At 38.6% G+C, this 19,132-nt stretch overlaps 1 protein-coding gene across 1 annotated transcript in view; it reads left to right on the top strand.

Annotated features, from left to right (window-relative positions):
- The window catches only part of ADGRL3 (adhesion G protein-coupled receptor L3), a 1,741,359-nt gene that overhangs the window by 1,525,057 nt on the left and 197,170 nt on the right, over positions 1-19,132 (top strand). The window contains exons 19-20 of the mRNA XM_053703187.1: positions 3,256-3,322; positions 15,255-15,346. Of these exons, the coding sequence (XP_053559162.1) occupies positions 3,256-3,322; positions 15,255-15,346 (159 nt within the window). The remainder of the gene's footprint in view (positions 1-3,255; positions 3,323-15,254; positions 15,347-19,132) is intronic.

Raw genomic sequence — 19,132 nt, 5'->3', positions numbered from 1 at the left:
AAGTCTCCAGTGCAGCGCATGCAAAGAACTAAAGCAGCACTGAAAGTGATAGTCGTCTTAGATTAATCTGGGAAGTCTTGTATAGGGCAGTTTGTATAAACATATATATAGATCGATCCCTTCTGTAACATGGGAGTAAACCTGTGTACAAAACTGGTGTATAGAGGAACATGGGCAGCAAACCTGATGTGTAAATGTTAATATTTAGTAAGTTGCACAAATCTTCCAAGCTCAGAACCTGTAAGGGGAAGGGTGGCTGTGCACGGAAGATCTAGCCAATGCTCAAAGTTGATATGACAATAGAATGCTAGGTGTTCACTCTTCAGGTATTTCTTAGCAATGTAATATAGAGTGTCGCACTTCAAAAGTATGCTCGCTACATTATAAACTAGGAAAGGTTGGCAGATTTTAAGGGAGACTATAGCAGTAGTCTAAAGTTATTGCAACAAGAATAACCTAGATTGCGTTGTAGTACAATGAACTAGGCATCTCTCATCCCCCCATACTATAAGTGTAATTTAATACAAGAGATCAATGACTCGTGAGCCTAGGTGTAAGAGCTCCTGAGGGTACTAGCTCTCATTTTTTTAGTAGTAATTACAAAGCCAAGTCATAAAAAATCATGTGACTGCATTCTCAGCATAAGGCAAGTATAAACCTTTGAATAACATACATGTCAGATAAAGCTTAACTTGACCAGGCACACCATATAGTGAAAAGAAATAAAACATCTATATTAAATGTCTAGAGCCAAACATTAGCTGTCCTAGTCAAACAATTGGTATAATAGGGTATCTAGTTAAGGAACTCTCATTAAAATGTCCCAGACTAAAAAAAAAAAACATGCGTTAACAAGTAAAATATACATTCCATAATATCGGGTAGAAAGTACAGCTGACACTTAATAAGTTGCCCACATAAGGAAAAATGAGATCTTGGAAACATTAAGCATGCGTAAGGGGCAATCTTGAAATCCTACATTTAGTGGTAGTGGGCTGAGGGTAGTTATTATAGACATACACTTTAACTGAGAGTTTATAAAGTTCAACATTATGTCTGACATTGTTCATCTCTTATCTGGCGCTGGTTTGATGTAACATATCGCCCGGCTGGGGATCTGCTGAAGTTCAGAGCAAAACAGTTTAAGTGCCACAACGCTGTATCTGCTCTTCACCCAAGGGGCCTAACCTATCCCAGTTTTAAGGACGACACATAATTGAAGGCAATCTTCTGCAAAGCCGAGGTAGAGTGCTGAATAAACTCGCTTACTTGGTTGAAAATGGCCCCCTGTAGTAAGCGCCTCTGCGCTTAAGTTTTTCCCCTGAATGTGTGCAGAGCGGGACATAGCCACAGTTCCGGCAAGTGCCTCACTAGACTTCGGTACCTCGTCTGCAGAAGTCGGCCCCTTAAGAGAAGCCAAGCTCGAGACTAGCGGATAATCCCGCGTGGTTTCAATTTCTCCTGTCGGCTTGTCAATACCTATAGGGGCAGCAGACGGCAAAGATAGGGGTCCCAACGCCCCATCACCTCCGCTGTGAACTCCAATGCAGTTGGATCTTAAAGGTGCAAAAGCTACCTGGATAGTGTCCAAAAAAGCTAGTCTGTGTTCCCTTAATAGTGAGTCAAGCGCTTCCAATATGGCGACAGGGTTCGCCATTGTTTCTTTGTGCAGAGTAGACGCTGATAGAGTTATTAAGGCTAAGGGTTGTCGCTATGGTCGCTAAGCCAAATATTTTAGTCTTTTAGAGATTGAACAAGGTAGCAGCAAACCCGGGTCGTCAAACCTCTGAGAAATCTCGGCATCATGTACGCACCAATTATGTGCAAATGGCGGCTCTCAAACCACGCTGTAGTTTACCCTGTAGTTGTCTTGGCAAGCAAAAGCAAAGGGTTCCCAACCAGCCACGGGTGCTGATTTTGTAAGTGATGTTTATGATGAATACAGCATGTTGTTTTGGGGTGAATTACCCTGTATTATTAGGCATTTTTACACTTATTATCAGGAGCTCCAAGGATCTGCGTCTTGTTCCATTGCATGTTGGCTCCGCCCCTTCATAATTTTTTTGGTTAAGATGGGAATGAGGGGGTGTCCTTACCCCACTCAGGTCCCCCAGACAAACTGACAGACAAGATGCATGGTGGCTGTTATTTTAGGAGTAATCGACCAATTAATTCCATCTATATAGCAATACAAGTGTAAATGTCTTAAATGGTTTTAGGAAATCTTAGTTACTGTCTACTAATATTGGTCTCATTGAACTATCTGTCATTAAGTAGCTATGTCTTCTGTGAAGGTCTTGTTTATTCTTTTGTATTGTTTAAATATCAATAAAAATTATTTCAAATAAATGTATATTATTGGTTACAGGGAAAAATAAAATAAAAAACACATTTGGCAATTATTTAAAGAAAGTGAAGGTTTCTTCCTTCTCACATTCCTCATTTTTAATAAGTTATTTGTCCTTTTTGTAATACAAAATACACTGTGATCTAGGAAACACTATGAAACTCCTTTTAAATACGATGGGCAATGTTTTTTTTTTCATAAACTGTTTATATATTTATTTTTGTATTTCATTTTTTTAATGTTGCTAGTTGGGTGCTGTAAGCGTAGTATATTTAAAAAAAATAAATAAATTATATAATGAGAAAACAAATATATGGCACTTCAACTTTCTTCAACACATTGACTTTGTTTTACGTGATCGCTACTTTAAACTGGTACCTCAATATTTTAAGCATACTTTCATGCTCATATGAATTTATATTCCTTTTTTTCATTACTCTGTGCCTATTTTATATTTCTGTCACTTTGCATGGGGTATTGATGGAAATGTAATTTATTACAAGCCTTGATATAGGAGAGTATTAAACGTAGGAAAAAATTAAAAGATGAATAATTTATCTGGTGATCATGAATCATATACATTCTTCAGTGGATATTTTTTAAATTCTATAATATACTTTAATGTAAACTGGAATACCTGCATCTAATGAAGTTGTGGTTTGTCTAAAATGTGCTTCCTGAGATATGATCAGTTTTCTAAAATTTAATATGCAACATTAGTGATATAATATAGAACTTAGATAAATGTGAGCTAATTTTACAAATTACAAAGAACTAGGCCACATTTATTTTCCCTCCAGGATAATTCATAATTAGTCACAGAATATATTGAATCATAAAACATTATACAAACTGTTGTATGCAGTTTGTAATGATTTCTTATTATATATCTATTTTTTTATATACAGGTGCTGGCTTCGACTTGACACATACTTTATATGGAGCTTTATAGGACCAGCTACCTTAATAATTATGGTAAGTTATAGTAGTTCATGTTAAATGTATATTTGCTTGTCTTTTATAGGGTCAAGTGCTCTCTATGTCTAAAGTTTATCTTAAAATGTGATCATCAAAGTACAGCATTTTATCAGGTTAGACTTGGACAAAAGAAAAAATGAGCTATTTAGCTGACTTTTGGTCATTACTAAACTTATATTCTTCAGAGATCTGAGCAACATAAGTTCTTTTAATGAAATATAGCCCAATGTATTGCCTAAATGTATGTATTTTAAATAATAAACAGGTTGCAATGGATACTCAATTAAAAAATTACATTATTTTTGTGTTGAAAATTTATATTTCTCTTGTAAGGTGTATCCAGTCCACGGATCATCCATTACTTGTGGGATATTCTCATTCCCAACAGGAAGTTGCAAGAGGACACCCACAGCAGAGCTGTAATATAGCTCCTCCCCTAACTGTCATAGCCAGTCATTCTCTTGCAACTCTCAACAAGCAAGGACGTTGTAGGAGAGAGTGGTTAAATATAGCTAGTTTATTTTCTTCAATCAAAAGTTTGTTATTTTTAAATAGTACCGGAGTTGTGCTATTTTATCTCAGGCAGTAAATAGAAGAAGAATCTGCCTGAGGTTTCTATGATCTTAGCAGGTTGTAACTAAGATCCATTGCTGTTCTCACATATGTCTGAGGGGATTACACAGATGAGGTAACTTCAGCGAGAGAATGGCGTGCAGTTTATTCTGCTATCAGGTATGTGCAGTTATAATTTTTTCTAGAGATGGAAAACACTAGAAAATGCTGCTGATACCGGATTAATGTAAGTTAAGCCTGAATACAGTGATTTAATAACGACTGGTATCATGCTTACTCCCAGGGGTAATACCCTTATGATATTGCAATATAAAACGTTTGCTGGCATGTTTAATCGTTTTTATATATGCTTTGGTGATAAAACTTTATTGGGGCCTAGTTTTTTCCACATTGCTGGCTTAAATTTTGACTAGAAACAGTTTCCTGAGGCTTTCCACTGTTGTAGCATAAAAAGTTACAGTTGGTGCACTTAAAATTACAAACTGTGACATCCAGCTTCCCTCAAAGGCCCTCTGAATGCTATAGGACATCTCTAAAGGGCCCAAAGGCTTTCAAAAGTCGTTTATTGGGGAAGGTAGGGCCACAGCTTGCTGTGGCAGTCGGTTGTGACTGTTAAAAAACGTCTATTTCGTTTTTTTATCCGTTTTTTTATCTAAGGGGTTAATCATCCATTTGCAAGTGGGTGCAATGCTCTGTTAGCCTATTATACACACTGTAAAAATTTCGTTTGATTTACTGCATTTTTTCACTGTTTTTCAAATTCTGACAAAATTTGTTTCTCTTAAAGGCACAGTACCGTTTTTTATATTTGCTTGTTAACTTGATTTAAAGTGTTTTCCAAGCTTGCTAGTCTCATTGCTAGTCTGTATAAACATATCTGACATAGAAGAAACTCCTTGTTTATTATGTTTAAAAGCCATGGTGGAACCCCCTCTTAGAATGTGTACCAAATGTACTGATTTCATTTTATGCAATAAAGATCATTTTCTGTCTTTTAAAAAAAAAAAATTATCACCAGAGGAATCTGACGAGGGGGAAGTTATGCCGTCTAACTTTCCCCACGTGTCAGACCCTTTGACTCCCGCTTAAGGGACTCACGCTCAAATGGCGCCAAGTACATCTAGGGTGCCCATAGCGTTTACTTTACAAGACATGGTGGCAGTCATGGATAATACACTGTCAGCGGTATTAGCCAGACTACCTGAACTTAGAGGTAAGCGAGATAGCTCTGGGGTGAGACAAAATGCAGAGCATACTGACGCTTTAAGAACCATGTCTGATACTGCCTCACAATATGCAGAAGCTGAGGAAAGAGAGCTTCAGTCAGTGGGTGATGTTAATGACTCAGGAAAGATACCTGATTCTAATATTTCTACATTTAAATTTAAGCTTGAACACCTCCGCGTGTTGCTTAGGGAGGTTTTAGCTGCTCTGAATGACTGTGATACCATTGCAGTGCCAGAGAAATTGTGTAGACTGGATAAATACTATGCAGTGCCGGTGTGTACTGATGTTTTTCCAAATACCTAAAAGGTTTACAGAAATTATTAATAAGGAATGGGATAGACCAGGTGTGCCGTTCTCTTCCCCTCCTATTTTTAGAAAAATGTTTCCAATAGACGCCACCACACGGGACTTATGGCAGACAGTCCCTAAGGTGGAGGGAGCAGTTTCTACTCTAGTAAAGCGTTCTACTATCCCTGTCGAGGACAGTTGTGCCTTTTTTTTTTTAGATCCAATGGATAAAAAATTAGAGGTTACCTTAAGAAAATATTTATTCAACAAGGTTTTATCCTACAGCCCCTTGCATGCATTGCCCCTGTCACTGCTACTGCGGCGTACTGGTTTGAGTCTCTGGAAGAGGCTTTACAGGTAGCGACTCCATTGGATGACATACTTGGCAAACTTAGAGCACTTAAGCTAGCCAATTCTTTTATTCTGATGCCATTATTCATTTGACTAAACTAACGGCTAAGAATTCTGGTTTTGCTATACAGGCGCACAGAGCGCTATGGCTTAGATCATGGTCAGCTGACGTGACTTCAAAATCTAAGCTACTTAACATTCCCTTCAAGGGGCAGACCCTATTCGGGCCTGGTTTGAAGGAGATTATTGCTGATATCATTGGAGGAAAAGGTCATGCCCTTCCTCGGGACAGGTCCAAATCTAGGGCCAAACATTCTAATTTTCGTGCTTTTCGAAACTTCAAGGCAGGTGCGGCATCAACTTCCTCTAATGCTAAACAAGAGGGAACTTTTGCTCAATCCAAGATGGTCTGGAGACCAATCCAGACCTGGAAAAAAGGTAAGCAGGCCAAAAAGCCTGCTGCTGCCTCTAAGACAGCATGAAGGAACGGCCCCCTATCCGGTAACGGATCTAGTAGGGGGCAGACTTTCACTCTTCGCCCAGGCGTGGGCAAGAGATGTTCAGGATCCCTGGGCATTGGAAATTATATCCCAGGGATATCTCCTGGACTTCAAAGCTTCCCCCCCAAAAGGGAGATTTCACCTTTCACAATTATCTGCAAACCAGATAAAGAGAGAGGCATTCTTACACTGTGTACGAGACCTCCTAGTTATGGGAGTGATCCATCCAGTTCCAAAGGAGGAACAGGGACAGGGTTTTTACTCAAATCTGTTTGTGGTTCCCAAAAAAGAGGGAACCTTCAGACCAATTTTGGATCTAAAGATCTTAAACAAATTCCTCAAAGTTCCATCATTCAAGATGGAAACTATTCGTACCATCCTACCAATGATCCAGGAGGGTCAATATATGACTACAGTGGATCTAAAGGATGCTTATCTTCACATTCCGATACACAAAGATCATCATCGGCTTCTCAGGTTTGCCTTTCTAGACAGGCATTACCAGTTTGTAGCTCTTCCCTTTGGATTAGCTACAGCCCCAAGAATCTTTACAAAGGTTCTAGGGTCGCTTCTGGCGGTCCTAAGGCCGCGGGGCATAGCAGTAGCCCCTTATTTAGACAACATCCTGATACAGGCGTCAAACTTCCAAATTGCCAAGTCTCATACGGACGTAGTACTGGCATTTCTGAGGTCGCATGGGTGGAAAGTGAACGAGGAAAAGAGTTCTCTATCCCCACTCACAAGAGTTTCCTTTCTAGGGACTCTGATAGATTCTGTAGAAATGAAAATTTACCTGACGGAGTCCAGGTTATCAAAGCTTCTAAATTCCTGCCGGGTTCTTCATTCCATTCCGCGCCCTTCGGTGGCTCAGTGTATGGAAGTAATGGGCTTAATGGTAGCGGCAATGGACAGAGTACCGTTTGCACGCTTACATCTCAGACCGCTGCAACTATGCATGCTCAGTCAGTGGAACGGGGATTACACAGATTTGTCCCCTCAACTGAATCTGGACCAAGAGACCAGGGATTCTCTTCTCTGGTGGCTATCTTGGGTCCATCTGTCCAAAGGTATGACCTTTCGCAGGCCAGATTGGACAATTGTAACAACAGATGCCAGCCTTCTAGGTTGGGGTGCAGTCTGGAATTCTCTGAAGGCTCAGGGATCGTGGACTCAGGAGGAGTCTCTCCTTCCAATAAATATTCTGGAACTAAGCGCGATATTCAATGCTCTTTAGGCTTGGCCTCAGTTAGCAACTCTGAGGTACATCAGATTTCAGTCGGACAACATCACGACTGTAGCTTACATCAACCATCAAAGGGGAACAAGAAGTTCCCTAGAGATGTTAGAAGTTTCAAAAATAATTCGCTGGGCAGAGATTCACTCTTGCCACCTATCAGCTATCCATATCCCAGGTGTAGAGAACTGGGAGGCGGATTTTCTAAGTCGTCAGACTTTTCATCCGGGAGAGTGGGAACTCCATCCGTAGGTTTTTGCACAACTGATTCATCGTTGGGGCAAACCAGAACTGGATCTCATGGCGTCTCGCCAGAACGGCAAGCTTCCGTGTTACGGATCCAGGTCCAGGGATCCCAAGGCGACACTGATACATGCTCTAGCAGCGCCCTGGTCTTTCAACCTGGCTTATGTGTTTCCACCGTTTCCTCTGCTCCCTCGACTGATTGCCAAGATCAAGCAGGAGAGAGCATCAGTGATTCTGATAGCACCTGCGTGGCCACGCAGGACCTGGTATGCAGATCTAGTGGACATGTCATCCTTTCCACCATGGTCTCTGCCTCTGAGACAGGACCTTCTACTTCAGGGTCCTTTCAACCATCCAAATCTAATTTCTCTGAGGCTGACTGCCTGGAGATTGAACGCTTGATTTTATCAAAATGTGGCTTCTCAAGTCAGTTATTGATACCTTAATACAGGCACGAAAGCCTGTCACCAGGAAAATTTAACATAAGATATGGCGTAAATATCTTTATTGGTGTGAATCCAAGGGTTACTCATGGAGTAAGGTCAGGATTCCCAGGATATTATCTTTTCTCCAAGAAGGTTTGGAAAAAGGATTGTCAGCTAGTTCCTTAAAGCCTCTGACGAAGCGGGAGGAGCCCGCGAAACGCGTAAGGCCACGCCCATAATCTGACGTGTGAGGAGAAGGGACTGTGAATGCTGTTTGATTCAAACTATTAGCCGGCTTTTATAGTTTGTTTTTCAAACTGATCTTTCACAAGATTTCCTCTATACACAACGTAGCTCACAGCACACTTAGCTCTACGAAATATCCTGAAATATCTGATTGTACTGTATATCACCTACACGAAAGGGGACTATAAGGAGGTTTGATTGTGCTGGAGTAGCGTGCTGTGTACAACTTTTAAGGAACGAACATACCTCATATGTTTGAGGGCACCTTTGTGAGTGTAAATTTTATATGTGTCTTATCGATTCAATAAACTGTATACCTATTTACTGCACTTAGATCGTGGATGCGCTCTTTTTCTTTTTCTCCTACTAGAGAAATTCACCTCGACAGTTCCTTAAAGGGACAGATTTCTGTTCTGTCTATTCTTTTGCACAAGCGTCTGGCAGATGTTTCAGATGTTCAGGCATTTTGTCAGGCTTTAGTTAGAATCAAGCCTGTGTTTAAACCTGTTGCTCCACCATGGAGCTTAAATTTGGTTCTTAAGGTTCTTCAAGGAGTTCCGTTTGAACCTCTTCATTCCATAGATATCAAACTTTTATCTTGGAAAGTTCTTTTTTCTTTTTGGTAGCTATTTCCTCAGCTCGTAGAGTCTCTGAGCTATCTGCCTTATAATGTGATTCTCCTTATCTGATTTTTCATACGGATAAGGTAGTCCTGCGTACCAAACCTGGGTTCTTACCTAAGGTGGTATCTAACAAGAATATCAATCAAGAGATTGTTGTTCCATCCTTGTGTCCTAATCCTTCTTCGAAGAAGGAACGTCTATTACACAATCTGGACGTGGTCTGTGCTTTAAAGTTTTACTTACAAGCTACTAAAGATTTTCGTCAAACATCTGCTTTGTTTGTTGTCTACTCTGGACAGAGGAGTGGTCAAAAGGCTTCGGCAACCTCTCTTTCTTTTTGGCTAAGAAGCATAATCCGCTTAGCCTATGAGACTGCTGGACAGCAGCCTCCTGAAAGGATTACAGCTCATTCCACTAGAGCTGTGGCTTCCACTTGGGCCTTTAAAAATGAGGCTTCTGTTGAACAGATTTGCAAGGCGGAGTCTTGGTCTTCGCTTCATACTTTTTCAAAATTTTACAAATTTGATACTTTTGCTTCTTCGGAGGCTATATTTGGGAGAAAGGTTTTACAGGCAGTGGTTCCTTCCATTTAAGTACCTGCCTTGTCCCTCCCTTCATCCGTGTACTTTAGCTTTGGTATTGGTATCCCACAAGTAATGGATGATCCGTGGACTGGATACACCTTACAAGAGAAAACACAATTTATGTTTACCTGATAAATTTATTTCTCTTGGGGTGTATCCAGTCCCCGGCCCGCCCTGTCATTTTAAGGCAGGTCATTTTTAAATTTAAACTACAGTAACCACTGCACCCTATGGTTCCTCCTTTCTCGGCTTGTTTTCGGTCGAATGACTGGCTATGACAGTTAAGGGAGGAGCTATATTACAGCTCTGCTGTGGGTGTCCTCTTGCAACTTCCTGTTGGGAATGTGAATATCCCACAAGTAATGGATGATCCGTGGACTGGATACACCACAAGAGAAATAAATTTATCAGGTAAGCATAAATTGTGTTTTTTCTTCTTTGAATGAATAGCTATCATCTATCTATTATTTATCTACCAGTTTTTACAATTGTAAGGGAGGAAATACATTGCATTAAACACTTAAAATACTCTTATTACGTTACTTTTTCAGCTTGTGAAAGCAGATATCTGTTTACAAGATTGTGTATCACCATGCTTATTAGTTGGAAGAACATGTATGTTTTTCTACAATTTGGTATATATTAATTATATATTTATTATGTTCTGATGTTTATGTTTATTTTAGTTTAAAATAACAATTAAAATATATTACATGTTGTTTAATGAAATTAATTAAATGAATCTAAAAAAATTTGCAATTCAAGTTAATATAAAAATATAAAAGTTATATTACAAAGAGGAGAGCCAAGGAATTTTCTTGCTTTAGGGGACCCAAATTATATATATTTTATAATCAAACAAACTGGGAACAAGTCAAGGGTTCACAGACTTATGTTATCACCCTAGACATATACAAAACATAGAAGGAAGCTACACTCTCAGGCTGGACTGGATATACATCCTATGACCCTGCAATATGCTCAGCCCTGGGTGCTAAAAAGCTCTATCAGGAAGCTGTGCTGTCCCCAGAGTCACAGGCAGTGTTGTAAATTAATACAATAAACAGAGAAAGTCCAACACTCGCTTGTAAGCTCTCAGCTAAGATTAAAAGCTTTTAATGCTGGACTTTCTATGTGTGTTGTATTAATTTATTTTGTCATTTTTCCTATGGGCCTTGCACCCAGACTTATTTGGGGTTAAAGGCATGTGACTCTGGGGACAGCACAGATTCCTGAGAGTGCTATTGAGCACCCAAAGATGAGCATCTTGCAGGGTCATAGGATGTGCACCCAGTCCAGCCTCAGAGTGCAGCCCCTCCTTGTGTTTTATTTATGTGTATATTTGCCCAGTAGGTGGAAGTTTGATCAACATTTCTGTTTAAATTTAACTTGAAACAATAGAATTTCATTTTGCTGAAACTTGGTATTTTTGAATACAAAACTGCAAAATTTCAATTAAATTGGTCAAGCAGTTCTAAAGTTAAATTAATGTAGAGAAAAGTACTGTTTTTCAGAAAAAAAAATCGATGACTTGTAAATGGGATTTGTACCCAATTTTACAGCTGACATGGCTTAATGATCAGTAGAGTATGATGATCAATGTAACTGCTGGGCAGGAGCCTGTCAGCAAGGGGAGCCAGCAATCGGCATAATCTGTGCTTTACTGTGATGTCAGGGATTTTCACCGAAATCTCAAGAGATTTCTTAGTAAAATTCCTTAAACTGAAGAGGGATATAAAGTGACTGTGCTGCACGTGACAGATGCATGCTCCAATGCAAGTCCTGGACAATGCATCCTGATTGGTAACTTATATTCAGTTTACAATAGAATGTAGCTACTGAGGAAATTATGAGGTAAAATATCTTCCCTTTTTAACAGAGATGTTCAGGTGATATTTTCTAGTTAGCTTTTAACAGATATGCTGCATCATTTTCAAGTGATTCTGCATTTAAGTATCACATCCCTTTAAATACTCCAAATAATAGCTAACCCTGAAAGTCCCAGGGAGATAAGAGTTGCCTTTCATTGAAAGTTTTGAACCTCTGAAATACTGAATTTCACAGGGGAGTGGGATGTTAACAGGGGAGCACCTGACACTTATATGAAATGTTTTCAGTACAGTTTAACTTGTATTTGTCTCTAGTTTAGTATCATTGCTTTTCTGTCAGGTAAATAAGTATATTGTGAACTTTAAATAAACGTCATAGGCATACAGCTGGTGAGTTAAATTAGTGAGACCAGCAGGTTTAAAATGCTTAGAAAGTTGTGAGAGAGCTTCAGACATACCCAGGGAACTACCCTGTTTCTCCCACTATTGTTATTTCCTATATAAATTGTGGCGCAATAGTGAAGAAGCTTAGTTCTACCTTTTGCTTGAAATGGCAGTTTTAATATAAAATATAATATAATAGTACCCCTTCATACTAAATAAAAGTGTTTGTTATTTATTTCAATTTTAGATGGAAATAAAATAATAAAAGCAAGGAAATTCCAAACTAAAACGGCGCCAACTCCACCCTTAGGAGCTTTGCATGACAACATCAGTCACATCACTGATTATATCACCTATTATAAATAGTATAGATCTAATCTCATTCTTCCTTACATTATCTGGTCACCCTTTCATCCCATTCTTCCTTACATTATCTGGTCACCCTTTCATCCCATTCTTCCTTACATTATCTGGTCACCCTTTCATCCCATTCTTCCTTACATTATCTGGTCACCCTTTCATCCCATTCTTCCTTACATTATCTGGTCACCCTTTCATCCCATTCTTCCTTACATTATCTGGTCACCCTTTCATCCCCCCTCTTCCTCACATGTAACTACTTCTTCATCCACCCACCTCACACACAATCTCCTCCTTACTCTCTCACCTTCTTTTCTCCAACTATTACATGTTTCTTTATCCCTCACACTCCCTCTAACTCATCTTTTCAGCAATTAATACACATTCACACACACGCATACACACACATATATATATATATATATATATATATATACTGTGTATGTATATATATATATATGTGTGTATATATATATATATATATATATATATGTGTGTATATATATATATATATATATATATATAGTATACTGAATTATTAGGGAGTAGGATAATATGTATTATACAATTTATGCATGGGTGCAGACCCTGTTACACATATAGATTCACTATAACAATAGAGAGAAACACGAAGAGGACACAGTAGTGTCCTCTCCAATGAAAGACAGGGATTTCAGCACTCCAAAAAATAACTATTTATAAGAAATTTAGAAAAATATCTAAAGTATTAAATATATTGGAGATAGGTGCTCCCCACTACAGCGTGAACTAGGCAGCGCCCGGGTCCCCTAAATCAAACCACACACGTAGAGTAAATTAAAATTTTTTATTTGAAAGTGCAAATAAATTTAAATATAAAGTGTTTCAAAATATAAAAAAAACACATAGAAAAAGCTGTCCAGCTCTCAACAGTTACTCATGATGCAGGTTATTAACCTTAGATAAAGGTAATAAAAAGTTATTTAGCAACACCCCACCCAGTGGGTAGCCCTGTGGTTGTACAGGAATCTACTACCATGGATAGAAAAGGGGATCCATGAGCAATAACTAAGAACAACAGAATAGCATTGGCAACACCTCTCTCAGAGGATAACCCAAACTAGTTGGAAATGTGTTATCATGAGAAAAACACCTGAGGATCTATGCCTAATACTTCAAGTTATACAAAGAAAGTACATGTGAAATATTCAATGACATGTTAAACTTATTTACACATTCGTATTAATAAACAACACCCCTACCAGAGGGTAGCACCAATATAATAAAAAAGGTACCAGCTACCATGGTAAAGCATTTGGGGATCTATGTTTATAAAATACTACTTGCGTAATCAAAGCAAATATGAACCATTTATATCATATGTATCAAGCAGGCAAAGATAGACATTTGAACCCTTAATATAGAGAGTTACTTGTTTTTCATTTCAACATATATTGAAACTGTTGCAAATAGAGTTCATTCTATTACTTTATTTCCCAGAGGATGCATTCCATTTGAAAAATTCTTAGACTCAACAGTCCAAAGATACTTTACACGTAACTTCTGGATAACGAGATCCTTCTCCGTTATGTCCTCATAAAGTAACTTGGTCCGTTGCAACAGTTTCAATATATGTTGAAATGAAAAACAAGTAACTCTCTATATTAAGGGTTCAAATGTCTATCTTTGCCTGCTTGATACATATGATATAAATGGTTCATATTTGCTGTGATTACGCAAGTAGTATTTTATAAACATAGATCCCCAAATGCTTTACCATGGTAGCTGGTACCTTTTTTATTATATTGGTGCTACCCTCTGGTAGGGGTGTTGTTTATTAATACGAATGTGTAAATAAGTTTAACATGTCATTGAATATTTCACATGTACTTTCTTTGTATAACTTGAAGTATTAGGCATAGATCCTCAGGTGTTTTTCTCATGATAACACATTTCCAACTAGTTTGGGTTATCCTCTGAGAGAGGTGTTGCCAATGCTATTCTGTTGTTCTTAGTTATTGCGCATGGATCCCCTTTTCTATCCATGGTAGCAGATTCCTGTACAACCACAGGGCTACCCACTGGGTGGGGTGTTGCTAAATAACTTTTTATTACCTCTATCTAAGGTTAATAACCTGCATCATGAGTAACTGTTGAGAGCTGGCCAGCTTTTTCTATGTGTTTTTTTATATTTTGAAACACTTTATATTTAAATTTATTTGCACTTTCAAATAAAATTTATTAATTTACTCTACGTGTGTGGTTTTATTTAGGGGACCCGGCCGCTGCCTAGTTCACGCTGTAGTGGGGAGCACCTATCTCCAATATATTTAATACTTTAGATATTTTTCGAAATTTCTTATAAATAGTTATTTTTTGGAGTGCTGAAATCCCTGTCTTTCATTGGAGAGGACACTACTATGTCCTCTTCGTGTTTCTCTCTATTGTTATAGTGAATCTACGTGTATATATATATATATATATATATATATATAACATAAAGAAGAGACAGGGCGCAACCCCTCTAAGTGCAGTATTTTAATATAAACAATATATTTATTTACAGTCACAATTAAAAACTCACAAGATGTGACCTCAAACAAAAGGAGGTATGTTAAGGGCACCTGAAAACCATATATGTCTCTCCAACGATCTTGCCTTGTCTCTTCTTTATGTTTTTTATTTAGCTTTTATCCGGTTTCCAGTACCGTGAAACTCATGAGGCAGCAACCCTGAATCTTTGAATCAGCTTTACCATTTGGAATCAGCATATCCTTTTGGTTTTATTATACACTTATACACATTTCTTGTTGTGGGGCGCTCTACTCTCTGTATTAATATATATATATATATATATATATATATATATATATATAAAATTAATTTTCCCATAAATAATAGTAATCATATTTATTTCAGTCTCTAACCTTTTACATGGTGCATTTTAAACTTTTTTTTTTATTTAGAAGTTGTAAAACTACATAAATGATTGATTTCCCTATAAGAATCTCATATTTTACAACATACAGTGATTGTTTTTCATCTGAAACTGCCTAGTAACAATGCTTTTTATATTGCAGCTTAATGTAATATTCCTTGGGATTGCTCTTTATAAAATGTTTCATCACACTGCTATACTGAAACCGGAATCTGGCTGTCTTGACAATATCAAGTAAGTTATTTATTGTATATTTCAGTTTACATCTCTATTAGTCTTAGGATAATTTAATAGGCTCCTGACAAAATGCTAAACCCCTTGAAAAAGAGTGCAGAAGTAATTTTTATGTTTATATTTTATACATTTTTGCAGTCATACGGCTAGAATACGAGTTTTGTGGTAAGCTGAAAAAGCAGCGTTAACAGGTCCTAACGCTTCTTTTTCACTACCGCTGGTATTACAAGTCTTGCAGGTTTAGGGGCACCGCACACTTTTTTGGCGTTACGCAAACCAACTTACGTAAATTTCGTAAAGCCTTTTTTCTATGGGACTTCCATAGTGCTGGTATTATGAGTTTGTCCTAGGAGGCCAAAAAGTGAGCGGTACATCCTATCCTGTCAAGATTCCTAACGCATTCTAAAGTCAGTAGTTATGAGTTTTACACTACAAAGCCGTAGCATAAAACTCATAACTAAAGTGTTAAAAAGTACACTAACACCCATAAACTACCTATTAACCCCTAAACTGAGGCCCTCCCGCATCGCAAACATTATAATAACATTTTTAACCCCTAATCTGCCGTTCCGAACTTAACACTGCACTACAATTAAATAACTTACCGAAATTAAATACAATTAAATAAATTAAATACAATTTGCTAAATTACAAAAAAACAAAACAATAAATTACAGAAAATAAAAAACAAAATACAAGATATTTAAACTAATTACACCTAATCTAATAGCCCTATCAAAAGAAAAAAGTGCACCCAAAATAAATACGGATCAGTGCGGATCAGGTTCGACAGACATCGCTGAATGCGGAGAGCAATACGCTCTCCGTATTCAGCATTGCACCAGCAGCTTTTGTGAGCTGCTGGTCCAACGCCGCCCCCTGCAGACTTGCGGCCAATCGGCCACCAGCAGGGGGTGTCAATAAACCCAATCGTACTCGATCGGGTTGAATTCCGGCGATGTCTGTCCACCTGCTCAGAGCAGACGGTCAGGGTTATGGAGCAGTGGTCTTTAGAAACTGCTGTTTCTGGCGAGCCTGCAGGCTCGCCAGAAACAAGGGGCATCAAGCTCCATTCGGAGCTTGATAAATAGGCCCCATAGAGTGATGTGTTGTGCTTAAACACATGTAAAGAATGTGAAGGAAATTATATACACTGGCAGACCTGATGGCTGAGTAATGGTAGCCGAAAATATAACTAGTATTTCAAGACTACACAATGTTAATAGCGTAGCAATTCACTAAATATGATCACACACTTGAAAGTAAGCTAACATAAATTGGATGCAATAATGTTGCTGATTCCCCCATTAAGGACTTGTATTGTCAGCTGTTAGTATCCCAAATATTGTGTTAAACTTATACTATACGTGAATCTAGTTCTCAAGTATTAGATCTTATCCAGCTCTTAGCGAATACTTATGCTTAGCAGTTTCAGTAGTAACGCTGTCTTAGAGATACCAGTGTGGCTGATTCCCCCATTAAGGATTTATATTATCAACCGATAGTGTCCCAAATTTAGTGTAACACTTATAACATACTGTATGTTAATTTAGTTCTCAAGCACTAGATCTCATCCAGTATTACAAATTCAGTGGTAGGTCCACAACTGTGTTCACACCAGTTTTAAATTAACGTTATAGGTCTAAGTAAAATAGAAGCCGTTGCTTACTAATATATAGAGTGATATGCTGTGCTTAAACACATGTGAAGATTGTGATGGAAATTATATATACTGGCGGACCTGATAGCTGAATAATGGTAGCCGAAAAATATAGCTAGTATAGCAAAACTACACAATGTTAATAGTGTAGCGATTCTCTAAATAAGACCACACACTTGTAAGTAAGCTAATATAAATTGAATGCAATTTATAGTTTTTACTAAGTTGAATATTATAAAAATTATTGAGGCATGTTTTTATTGTTCTTTATATACTGATTCCAATAAAAAATATATTAATAAATGTATAATTGGTCCCTGCTTTATAGATTTTAAAATCTTTTAAAATTTGTAGTCATCATTGTAAAATAGAAAATAATAATTTATAAGATTAATTTAACTCTACGGGGTCCATTTATCAAGCTCCGTATGGAGCTTGAGGGCCCGTGTTTCTGGCGAGTCTAAAGACCACTGCTCCATAACCTGTCCGCCTGTTCTGAGCAGGTGGACAGACATCGCCGTAATTCAACCCGATCGAGTACAATTGGGTTGATTGACACCCAACTGCTGGCGGCCGCGAATCTGCAGGGGACGGCGTTGCACCAGCAGTTCACAAGAGCTGCTGGTGCAATGCTTAATGCGGAGAGCGTATTGCTCTCCGCATTAAGCGAGGTCTGTCGGACCTTCATTAAATAGGCCCCTACATATATATATACAGTATCTCACAAAAGTGAGTACACCCTTCATATTTTTGTAAATATTTTATTATATCTTTTCATGTGACAACACTGAAGAAATGACACTATGCTATAATGTAAATTAGTAAGTGTACAGCCTGTATAACAGTGTAAATGTGCTGTCCCCTCAAAATAATTAAAAACACAGCCATTAATGTCTAAACCGTTGGCAACAAAAGTGAGTACACCCCTAAGTGGAAATGTCCAAATTGGGCCCAAAGTGTCAATATTTTGTGTGGCCACCATTATTTTCCAGCATTGCCTTAACCCTCTTGGGCATGGAGTTCACCAGAGCTTTACAGGTTGCCACTGGGGTCCTCTTCCACTCCATGACGACATCATGGAGCTGGTGGATGTTAGAGACCTTGGGCTCCCCCACCATCCATTTGAGGATGCCCCACAGATGCTCAATATGGTTTAGGTCTGGAGACATGCTTGGCCAGTCCATCACCTTTACCCTCAGTTTATTTAGCAAGGCAGTGGTCGTCTTAGAGGTGTGTATGGGGTCGTTATCCTGTTGGAATACTGCCATGCGGCCCAGTCTCTGAAGGGAGGGGGGAGGGGATCATGTCTTTGTCTTCAGCAAACTGTTTACGGGCTTTCTTGTGCATCATCTTTAGAAGAGGCTTCCTTCTTGGACAACAGCCATGTAGACCAATTTGATGCAGAGTGCGGCATATGGTCTGAACCATGACTGACTGACCCCCCCACCCCTTCAACCTCTGCAGCAATGCTGGCAGCACTCATACGTCTATTTCCCAAAGACAACCTCTGGATATGACGCTGAGCATGTGCAGTCAACTTCTTTGGTCGACCATGGCGAGGCCTGTTCTGAGTGGAATCTGTCCTGAAAACTGCTGTATGGTCTTGCCCACCATGCTGCAGCTCAGTTTCAGGGTCTTGGCAATTATCTTATAGCTTAGGCCATCTTTATGTAGAGCAACAATTCTTTTTTCCAGATCCTCAGAGAGTTCTTTGCCTTTATATTCTGACAGGCATCTCCTGTTAGGGGAAAAAGCTAAAGGAAATGACCAGTCAAAGCAGGGTTGATGGGGTTGTGAACCGTTCCCTCTAAACACGTACATACAAATACACTCTTGAAAGTAATTTTATGCTGGTTTGCCCCTCTTTCGTCCGAAATCGGATAGGCCCCTTTTTCGGCCGTACATTTCGGCTGCCGAAATTTCGGTGTATCCCTAGTGATTACCAATTAGCCTAATTTCATGAGCATGGTTATAAGATGACCTGTGGACACCAGACCTCTCAGTTTAGGACCTATGTGTTGTTTCTATCTGCATGTTTGCATCATCTAGAAACTAGACTTTACAAAGATGGAAAAGGATGCAGAAAGATCTGTGACCAACTAAAAATCAGTTGAAAAGACAGTGGC

The sequence above is a fragment of the Bombina bombina genome, chromosome 2 (assembly GCF_027579735.1).
Source record: "Bombina bombina isolate aBomBom1 chromosome 2, aBomBom1.pri, whole genome shotgun sequence".
Taxonomy (NCBI): domain Eukaryota; kingdom Metazoa; phylum Chordata; class Amphibia; order Anura; family Bombinatoridae; genus Bombina; species Bombina bombina.
This window is presented reverse-complemented; position numbering and strand designations above follow the sequence as displayed.